At 36.5% G+C, this 11,316-nt stretch overlaps 1 protein-coding gene across 1 annotated transcript in view; it reads left to right on the top strand.

Annotated features, from left to right (window-relative positions):
- Positions 1-264: 264 nt before the first annotated feature.
- Positions 265-11,316, top strand: part of WDR35 (WD repeat domain 35) — a gene marked incomplete at both ends in the record, with an annotated part of 34,870 nt that continues 23,818 nt past the window's right edge. The window contains 8 exons of the mRNA XM_009072886.1: positions 265-382; positions 1,063-1,134; positions 3,183-3,275; positions 4,664-4,792; positions 5,008-5,141; positions 6,822-6,987; positions 7,084-7,229; positions 9,258-9,383. Of these exons, the coding sequence (XP_009071134.1) occupies positions 265-382; positions 1,063-1,134; positions 3,183-3,275; positions 4,664-4,792; positions 5,008-5,141; positions 6,822-6,987; positions 7,084-7,229; positions 9,258-9,383 (984 nt within the window). The remainder of the gene's footprint in view (positions 383-1,062; positions 1,135-3,182; positions 3,276-4,663; positions 4,793-5,007; positions 5,142-6,821; positions 6,988-7,083; positions 7,230-9,257; positions 9,384-11,316) is intronic.

Below are 11,316 nucleotides of genomic sequence, written 5' to 3'. Positions count from 1 at the left end.
TCTGGTCGCGGTTCGGGATCCCTCTCACTGCCCGTGCCGCTCCCTGCACACCTCTGACGGTGTCCTGTTCTCACCTGCCGCGGGTCACAGTGCTCGAGTGCGGCACAGCTCCACTCAGGCGTGTTCTGTCCTCTGCCCCTTTCTGCATGCATCTCTTAGTAGAAATAATTGTCTTGTGTGGTATGGTAGCTATTCAAACAGCGCGTGTGAAGTAAAACGTGATCCTTGCAGCTGTGCAGAGATGCAAAAGACCTGTTTTTTCAGATTGCAATTCCTGGTAATGTTCGGTTGAAATGTATCTCCTGGAATAAGGATCAAGGTTTCATAGCCTGTGGTGGAGAGGATGGATTGCTGAAGGTCCTGAAATTAGAAACACAAACAGGTAAACAAGGGGTTTTTGCTTTTTCTTTCCAAGAACAAAACCCACCACACTTCAGAAAGCATCATTTCTCCCACTAGTTACTTGACAGTATTGCATACATTTTATATCTGTACCTGTTATGTTTGCACTAATGTCAGATTCTTTTATCACTTTGTTCTGAACACCCTTTTCCTCCAGGTGGTCTCATGTAACTTGTCCAACTTCTGCCAAAGTTTTCTTCAGTGCCTCTTTTCTCAGGGCATCTCTTTAATTCTTGTTTTTTTTTTTTGTGTAGTCTTCCTCTTTATTTTGGAACTTATTTAATTATTACTTGAATTATTTTAGGGAGAAAGCTGTGTATTTTCTTTTAAATAAATACGTTCCAAGAAAAATCCGTTTTCTGAATGTAACAAAATGTGATAGCCATAGTTGTTGTTGGGGGTTTTTTGTTTGTTGATTTTGTTGCTTTTTCCCGTGAAAAACCTCTAGACCATAGGGTGTATATGTATTTACATGACAGATGTGAATAGCAAACACATTGAACTGAGGGGTGGAAAATTCATCCTACAGTTACCATTTACATACTTTTAAGTGATTCATTTTATCTATGTAAATAGTGATTAGAGCTGCACTGCTGATAGAGACACAGTAATATGTATGCTTTGAAAGGTTTATTTTACAATGTTTTGTGTTCTTTTTAGATGAAGCAAAAATCAAGGGACTGGCACCTCCTAGCAATGTTTCTGTGAATCAAACTCTTGAAGGTCACAGTGGTAAGTGTATTATTTGGGCATTTAATCTACTTTTGGTGAGAATAAACAAATAGAAGATTTTGTGAAGCTGATGGAATAATTTTGGTGTAACTTTTTATTGTAAGCCTGAAATAAAGGTTACCAGTATTCAACTGAGGTATGTAACAGCTTGGCTATCTCCTTTCACCTGGTTATCTGGTGAAAGACCTACAGTCAATCTCTCATGATCTGTGAGTGAATCCCTGGGTTGAGAATCAAACTGATGTAGCTTTGCCTCAGTTCTGCTGGCTGACTCTGTGTGTGTATGCCAAGTGTGTCCTGCACAAACCAAGCTCTGCTCTGCCTGGTACAATTTCAAGTTTGCTCTTGGATTTTGCAAGGTTAAGTCTGAGCTTTGTCATTATGGCCTAATTTGGGTTTGTGTTAACTCAGGTTTTTGCTTTTTACAAATTATTTGGTTCCCATTCATTATCTTGAGAAGGACACAGTGATTTCTATTTAAGTGGGTGATGCTGTTGTGGGTGTTATGTTACAGAGGACTTTTGTTTGTTGGGTTGCTGCTGTAGGACTTGTCTCTGACTTGAGCATGGAAAATCTGGAACTGCTACTCAGTTGCATGGGATGGAAATATATTTTTAAGTATTTATATAAAAGATGATAATAAATTTGCTTCTATGCATTTGTTTACATACTGCCTTGGTAGATGATTGGTAAAGAATGCTTTATACCAGAAAAGATAAACTGATGGGCAGTAGATGGTGGAATTGCTGAGTTAAAGAAACAATGATGATCTACTGTGGTTGAAAAAAAAAGAACAATGTTCTCTTACACTACATAGATAAAGTTTTAAATTCTGCATGATAGGCTAAAGTCCAAAATGAAACTAAAAGCCTTCTTAAACATTTTCTATTGACACATACTTCTATAGCGTTTGTGAGATTTGCCTCTGTGTTATGGTAGCTGTACATTTTCTTCTGAAAAAATCAAAACTAGTTCAGTAAACCTGACTCTGTCTTAATAATACCTTAGTTTTCCCTTTATTGACAAATTACTGAGTGTGTACATGCTAGACAGCAGTGTAGTATACAGACAGTTTTGAGAGGTTAGAAAACAGGCTAGAGATGGATAGTGTGTAAGAGTTGAATGTGGTGAAACTAGGGAGGAATTAAATTCTTACATGAGAAGGGTTAAATGGTTGTCACTCATGGGCAATAGGATATGAAGAGAATGCTAAAATCCTTACATTATTTGAAGAAATACTCTACTTTGCAAAGATTTGCAGCTGAAACCTGCCAAGAGTCAGGTTGTTTTAGGGGCCTGGTTAAATAAGATTGAAACATATGAATAGTGAGGATTTGGTGGATATTTGGTGTGTCTACAATTCTGAAACAGATCACTGTTACCTTCAAAAATCCCTGACATTCAGGATACCTTTGATTGCATCTGTTGATAAAATTTGTGACTGAAATACTGAAAAATGGGAAGGATATAGAAAAAATGGGTGACTAACAGTGAGGGCTTGAAAAAGTGTGATGCAGGTTCATATCCAGTATGGAACTGATGAAATAAGGTTTGAAGATGTTTCAAGTTAAGCCAAATATTTATGAGTAGGATCCCATATGAGACTTGAGAGTCTGAAAGAATTGTGTATATTGTGCTTTTTGGTACCTGTGAGGGAGATTTTGTTCTAAAAGTGCAGAAGTAGTGAGGATTAAACTACTAAAGGGAGGAAAAAGCTAAACTTCCCATGACTAAAGTTCTATCAGTGTCCCAGACTAACCTGTCAGAGGTGGTCAGAAACCACAAAACTATGATTTGGCTTTCGTGTATGGAAGAAACATTCTGAGCAGGATTTGGAGAGGATGTTACTCAAGTGGATGAATACAGAAGCAAAAGGAGCTATTGACCAGAATTTTGTAAGAGGAAACATATGGTACAGAAAGAAAGCCCACAAATAAATCAGTCAGCAGTGCAGATTTCTGAAAAGCTCCAGGTTGATTAAGTTGGATGTGGTGTTTTTTTCTTAACTTACTTAAATAATGCCAATAAATATTTGTATCACTTTCTAGGTTTTGTGCAGGTTGTGACATGGAATGAACAGTATCAAAAACTGACTACCAGTGATCAAAATGGCCTTATCATTGTGTGGATGATGTACAAAGGTATTCTACAGGATAAACTTGAGATGGAGTAATAGTCCATGTTGGGAGGAATATAGTTTTATTTTTTTGGCTGCAATTTTTTACAATGGTTTTTCAGACTATTTATTTTGCAGACTGTTAAACTCAAAATAGTTTTAAAGCAATTTCCATGTTTTTATTGTAATACTTGTCTACATTTTTTGGAGTGTAGTCACAGGTAAGAAGGCATTTGTCCTGCAGAGCTACCTCAGCAGAATGTATCAGTTCTTTGCCATATGCTTGATAAACTGCTTTAAATTTCATATCTCTGTTACTTTATTCCAGTGGAGGAAAATAGTATATTGTGCATCAAGCACAAACATACTGGTAGAACTACAAGAGCTTAGCAACCCTGCTTAGAACATCAATTAAATACTTTCATAAAAACAATCTTTAGAAATGTTTAATTAAGGCAGTGAACTAATATGAAACAAATATGATTAACTAGTGTATTGCTGTAATTGTCTTTTATTGCTCTTGAGCTTTTCACACATACATGTCCCACTTTGATACACTTGAATTCATTTGAAAGCCAGCAAGCCTCACAGTGAAGCCCCAACACATGTAGGAAAAAGAAAATAAAGGCTTTTCTTTTTCTCTTGGGGATTTTCATTTGATGAGAAATGGAAACAAAATCTCAGCTCAGTTTCTCATTTCAGGAATAAAAAATATAACTCAATTAGTCTTTCTGCCTGATATGTGGTGGCTACTGTCACATAAATAATCTCTTGGTTTTGAAAAATAATCAGTAAATTACTTACTGCCTATTCCTAGCAAAGATGGTTGTTCCCTCTGTTTATGTTTCCTAGTATATTCTTGTCAGTTCTGAAATTAGGTAAGCACAGATCTCTTCCTCTAGGGCTTTGACCTCCCTTTCCAATTCCCCATTTGTCAGTACACACTGTGCAAATAAGTGGCTCACATCTGAGCACTGGGATTCACCATAATTGTATGTGCAATGTAGTCTTGTGAGACTTCTACTGCAAGGGCAGAACACCTTTCTTTCCAAAGGACAGTTCCCTCCCAAAACTTCCTGCTTCTGTAGCTTTCTGTTCTACATGGCATTGTAGAGTCACATGTCACTATGTCATGTTTACTTACAAACACCATTCTTGAGTTTCTCCATTTCATTGAGCACCTAACTTAATTGCGTGGGAACTCTTGTAAACTGTATTATGTATTCTTTGTGTTTTTAAAAAAACCTTCAGGAATTCATATGGCTAAGAAATGTTATTCCCATCCCATCCCATTTGCATTTCTTTTTAATGGACAGCAGTTTAGCTCTGAATTCAGTGATTAGTGTGTACCTTCAGTCCTCCAGAGGATTGTTGTACCAGAACCTAACTGAGGTTTTTATTCACTACAAATAGGTGCTTGGTATGAAGAGATGATTAACAACAGAAATAAATCGGTTGTCCGAAGTATGAGCTGGAATGCTGATGGGCAGAAGATTTGTATTGTGTATGAAGATGGAGCTGTGATTGTTGGATCGGTGGATGGTAAAATTTAAGCTCTACTAATTGTGCTGTTCCACAGCTTTTGTTTTCAGTGTTATTACACAGTGGCTCTGTTTCTCTAGGTAAATAAAATTAATAGGCATTTACTAATTGTTGCTTGGACCTCCTTTAGCTGTTGTAGTTTTTACATTGCTAACTTGTGTCCTATTTTTAATTTTGGTTTATATTTATTAAGTAAAATCGGTGTTCTGTTACAGGCAATCGCATTTGGGGAAAGGACTTGAAAGGTTCCCACCTGTGCCACGTGGCCTGGTCTTCTGATAGCAAAGTGTTGCTCTTTGGAATGGCAAATGGAGAGATTCACATTTATGACAACCAGGGAAATTTTATTGTAAGTTCATCATGGTATAATAAAGGTATTAGCTTCAACAGTCATCAAAGCTTACTTCCTATTAATTTATTTCATGCTTTTTTGTTTAGTTGGTGGGCTTCATTACTGAGAACTAGACAATGTCTTGTGCACAGAGCTTTTAGTCAAGAGTTGTGCAGCTTTTTATTATAATTGGGGTTTTTGGCAGCTAAATGGATATCACACCAACTAACGCCTCTTTGCCTTGCAATAGTTAGAAGAAATGAAAAAATAGGAATGATCATACTAATGAAGTTAAATGAAGCTCTTTAGGACATCTGAAAATCTTTATTTTCAAAGATGCTTGTGAGGATAGGTCAGGTTTAATATTTTTTAGCTGTTGTGCTTTTTTTCCCCCCTTTGTTATTTGGAGGAACTAATGCTGGCTTAAAGGTTATTGACTTCTTATAGCTTCTGCTTCTTAAAGTACTAGCATGCTTTTAGAATAAACCTGTAGTTCATTTCCCTATTGCTCCTATCATTTTTATTACATAAGGAATCATAGAATCAACCGGGTTGGCAAAGACCTCCAAGATCATGAAGTCCAACCCTACAGTGGTTACTAGACCATGGCACTAAGTGCCCCATTTAGTCTCATGTTAGAAATCTCCAGGGATGGTGAATGTTACATGCTTCATGGGGAAATGTGGTAGTAAGTGGTAAAAAATGAAAGTAAAAAACTGTATTGCTGCATTCCTACAACTTGGGTTCGTTTATTTATTAATTTCAGTCCACTTGGAGTGTTGGAATAAGACTATGACAAAATGCTAAACAGAAGTAGAACACTGACTTTAAAAACCCCATATTTGGGACCAGGTTCTTTACTTTTAGATGCTTAAGATGGTGAATTTTCTCCTCCTTTCCATTGCTTCCCTAAGAAAGTATCTGTTATCCTTCCCTTTATCTTTTCATTAACCTCCCCCTGTATCTTTCTTTCTTCCCACTGTGTGAGTCATGGTGTTTCTAGCTGCCGTGGATTACTGAAATTCTTTAAATAAATTGTTGTCACTTCCCCCACCTTATCAACAATATGTATGGTTCTGCTCTCTCCCTCTCCCCCTCTCTCCCATAACTTACCTGATGTCTTTTTTTAAATTGATCCATGTGTATGAAGATGGAGCTCTATCTTTCAGAAAAAGCCCTTACCTGTTGTACCAGGCATGTAGGGCTAATTATTGCAAAAGTTAACTTATTTTAATTGGTGTTGTGATTTCGACACTTATTTGTTGCAATTACTTTTGCATGTTATCCAGCAGACTTTTATCAAGAGCGAGCTGAAAAAGGTTTCTTAAAAAGCCATTGTGGCTAGGAATGGTTTGAAATAATTTTTATGTTTTCCAAAGTTCTGATGAGGATTCTTGTGTGTATCCACATGTCTGTGGGTTTTTTTGGTTGTTGTTTTTCTTTGTTTGTAAGTTACTTCAAAGAATGCAAGTGCCAACATTAAGGTACTTTGTAGTTAAAAATACTTGTTTTCATGTATCTGATTCGGCTTTGAATGAAGAAGTTTTTAAAACCCTTAAAATTCTGAGAACTTGAAAATTTTTCTTGGGCCAGGAAAGCAGTTTTGCTTAGACATCTGGTCTTTTTCAAGATGTCAGTACAGATATAAATTATTCTTTAAGTAACATCTTTTATATGACTTTAACCATTCTTGTCTAGGTGAAAATGAAGCTGAGTTGTTTGGTGAACTCATCTGGAGCATTCAGTATTGCTGGGATACACTGGTACCACGGCACCGAAGGCTACATTGAACCCGACTGTCCCTGCCTTGCTGTCTGTTATGACAATGGAAGATGCCAGATAATGAGAGATGAGAATGACCACAGTGCGTACAAAATGTGGGGTGCACGTTCCTGAGCTACTCTTGACCCAAAGTGCCTACTTGTGTTGATATTCTTGGTGTTTGTTTCTTAAAACCCAGATCCTGTTTTGATTGACACTGGTATGAATGTAGTGTGCATTCAGTGGAACCCGTGTGGCAGCGTTTTGGCTGTGGCAGGCTCCCTCAAAGCAACTTCTCAGGATAAAGATGTCAACATTGTGCAGTTCTATACTCCATTTGGTGAGGTAAAAATATTTAATATGGTTATATAATGTAAATGTCAGTTTGGGTTTTTTAATCTTAGTATGTTTTGTCAACATGGGCATTAATGGTAGAATTTGGCTGCCAAAATGTAGGTGTTTAAGTGTGGTAAGGTATCAGGGATATCCATATGGATCTGGAAAGGTGCCACAGGACCAAGTACCATTTTAAAACAGAAAGACAGTGGCCAGCATGAAAACCTGAGTGCATCTCCTAAAACATTAAATGATGAGATGTGTGTGGTGTCTAACTCTGAACACCTGACTCAGGTACCTGAGCTCAGACTGTAGATGATAAATAATTTGGAGCTTAGGCAACAGTGAAGGTGTCAACATTTGTGTATTAAATTCAGAAATAGTTGTCTTCCTCCACTGACTCTTTATGAAACCTGGAGATCTCTAGGTTAGGAGCTTAAAATACAGCAGTGAATGCTTCTCTCTATTTTTATGGAATCAGTAAAACTGAGAAAGCATTGTTTCAGAAACCTCAGAAAGGATGAACTGTCTCCAATCTTCTTAATTTGGCTGTTGGGGATATTGTTTTGTAAATGTTTCTTGTACATCCTGTCTTTTTTATACTATGCCTAATATTTGATAGTTGAGTGACAACTTTCCAATATATTTTCATTCACGGTGCTATTCTTGCCTTGCCAGGTAATTTCCCTTTCCCTTTTAGTAATATATCTGGAAATCAGTAAGTTAGTGTTATATATCAGTGTGAGGAAGTTTCTCCTTTGTACAGAGGAAGAACTGGTCTTCTCTGAGCTGTGCTGTGAAAGGGGTTAAAATCCAGCATCATCTGTAGGGGTTTCCTGAGCTCAAAGTGTTAAATGGAACCAAAGGTTTTGGCAATAATGTTACATCTCTGGTTTCCAGTGTCCTTCAGGTTAATTGAAACCGGTGTTTCTGATTGTGTTTCGTCTCTAGAAGTAAATTCTTTAGGTTTTAGAATTGTTTTGTACTAGTTCTGATACTTAGATATGGACTTAGCTTTTTGGAAGATGGTATCTACTGTGAATTATGTGTGACCAGTATTTTGCATTGGTATTTGCATCTGATCAAAGGAATAAAATGGGTACTGAACTGTAGGTTCAGTGTAGGTTCACAGATAGCAGTTTATTTAGGCACAAAGTTATGCCCTCAAAAGGAAAGTTAGAGCTGAGCATAAGTTCCAGTGTTCTACTCAGTAAAATGTTGCATTTTTTTAAAGCTCAAGATTATTCAAAATCTTACAGTAAGATCTTACAGTAGATTAGTGTATCCTTTATTAAATCTATATTATTTTGCAAACAAAAAGGTGCCAACACAAAAGTGCTCTGTAGGACTTAGGTTATTGTTTTTGAAAGCATCTTTTTTTTCCTCTCAGTTGTTTACTTCATTCAACTTCATATTCTTCAGCAAAATAAAGATCTTTTAAAAAAAGGTTGAAGTGTACTAACTGCTTTTCTTAGACTTTTTTGGAAAGGGAATAGAGAAGAGGAGAATGTCCATTGCCTCACTTCAAACTGTGTGACTATGCAGCTTATTCATTGTATTCCCTTAACATAGACTGGTGATATGTTTTCATTTGTTTAAGCTATTGGCTGTAGTTAAGGGTGTTGTACATCAACTGATTAATACACTTCTAGCATCAATGAAAGGTCTGAGGCATGTCAAGATCTGTACTATTGTTGTTTGTTTTAGTAGTGACTGAAATTATAAAGGTGATTCAAATTACCAACCAAAGGAAAAAATGTTTATATTGTCATTCTCTATCTACTGTTTAGCTTTGACTCCTGGTTTTCCTTTCTGTCTGAAAAATACTCAAAACCAAACCTGAGGCAAAAGTAATGCATGTTGAATATCTCCCTCTTTGTTTGCATATGTGTTGCAATTTGGGAACCATTATGGGCTACTGTCAAAAAAATCTATGGTGGTTTTTTTTCATCAACTATCACAACTGTTGTTTATGTATTTTAGAGTGGTTTTCCTGTGATAAATCCATAATGTCTTTCTTTCCTTGTTTTAACCAAGCATTTGCGTACACTGAAAGTTCCTGGTAAACAGTTATCCTCTTTGTCCTGGGAGGGAGGTGGACTGAAAATTGCATTGGCTGTCGATTCTTATATATATTTTGCAAACATTCGTCCACATTACAAGGTATGTAGTAATGTGGCACTTAATTGTATTCATAATTTTCCTGTTACTTGTTCTCTTTTTTGAACAGTTGAAAAAGTAGCTTGCTCTTGTATATCTCAGTGCTTAACTTAATATTATACTACTTGACCAGCACTACTGACTTGAAGTTTTAGTGGATTGTGAGGGTCTGTCTTGGTGATGGAATGACTTAGCCATTTCTTTTACAACGAATTTGTGATTTTCATAATAAGGCAATGTGTGCATTGTTAATATTAACAGAATTGAATATGATTCTAAATTGAGTAGTAATTGAGGCTGTCATGGACATAAGGCTCCAGTGTTTTCACAGCTGTTTGGTTAACCAAAGTGGCCTAAGTAATACAATGGGAACTGTTTGAGCCTTACTTTTACTCTCATTTTTCTTGGTGGTGAATTATTAGTTTGAACAAGGAGAGTTGTGTAGAGACCTAAACAGCAGAAATGAATGCAACTTGATATACAAATTTCCTACCTATATTTCAATTCCCAGTATACTTCTTACAAGTGTGTATTCAGCTCATTCTAAGTAATGTTATGCTGTCTACCACATGTTTTTTTCATTTGATTGGTTGGGCGTTTTTTTAAGAGTTAAGACTATTTCACTTAAACTTACAGGTTAGCAAAAAGTAGCAATTACTATCCAGTATTTAGTATCATACACTTTTTTTTCCCCAGCACAGGGTATGTTCTTTAAACATCCATGTGTAACCACTGTGATTGAAGAGGGAGAGAGTGCAATGTGGGGAGCAGCTGCAGCTATATTGCAATGTATTGTTCCACTTGGTTGTGAAGAACCATTGGTCAGGGAGTTATAAACACAAATCTGCTAGGAAGCAATCTCAGATAGTTTGCTGTAAATCTGGAAAGGGCTTTGGAAATTTGAGTTGGAAATGAGGCTTGCAGGAAATGCTTATTCTGGGAAATGTGTAACAAGTGGAACACAGGCCCCTTGCTTTTTCTTAAACTCATCAGTAGCTATGAGACCATGTGTATTTCAAGATCAGGCACAGTTTGCAAAGTAGTAACATTTTGAAGTTTTAGAAACTGCATGTGTAAGCTCTTTTTTTCCTCTTTTGCATAGCTGAAGTGGAAAAAGATGTGTTCAAATTAATTTCTTCCTGCAGGAAATAAATGCTTAACATGTTGTAGTATACTCAGTTTCATTGTTAATTATTTCTATGGTGAATGGCATGTTTTCATTCAATAAACAATACACATTACTTCTGCAGTGTTCTGATTGTATCAGTAACTCCCTTTCAGGGACTAGATATTCTAAAAGGTGACAGTCATTAAATGGGAGCGATTCAAAGCTGTCATTGATTTAGGCTGGATTGGAATTAATGACCTGGAGATGAACTGTTAGTATCACATTACCAATCTGCTGAATCACCTGGTTTCCTCTATTTTTCAAGTATAACCATAATAAGAGAAAGGGGGTTCTAAATTAATATGACAGTAAAGACTATGAATGGAGCTGATCTCCCCTCTCCCTCTAGTAAATGCTGATGCAAAGAATTCTATTAGTTTTTCTACAATCACATTATCATCAAGTGGTTTGCTTTATACCTTGTTTATTTGACAACTTCACCTCCTTTCTGAGATATTTTCTGATTCTACTGTGTTAGAAAAGGTTTTTCACTATTAATTTCTATAATTTAAATCAGTTTTTACAGTGTTTGGATATTCCATTTCTTCTTTCACCTCTTTGCCCTTCTTCCTGTTACTTGAGTAATTATATTCTTTTGGGGGAAAGGGAGGGTTTTTCTCATGTTCCTAATATGGCAGAGGTGATGTGAGTTATTACAATGCTCTAATATAATTGCTAGTTTTTGTCTGCTTTAGGAATTGCAGTGTTTGAGATGTTTTTTACATTTCCCTTGGGAAATGAACTTTGAGTTTCATGGCAAAACCAGTC

This window comes from Acanthisitta chloris, unplaced genomic scaffold, assembly GCF_000695815.1.
Source record: "Acanthisitta chloris isolate BGI_N310 unplaced genomic scaffold, ASM69581v1 scaffold43344, whole genome shotgun sequence".
Classification (NCBI taxonomy): Eukaryota; Metazoa; Chordata; class Aves; order Passeriformes; family Acanthisittidae; genus Acanthisitta; species Acanthisitta chloris.
This window is presented reverse-complemented; position numbering and strand designations above follow the sequence as displayed.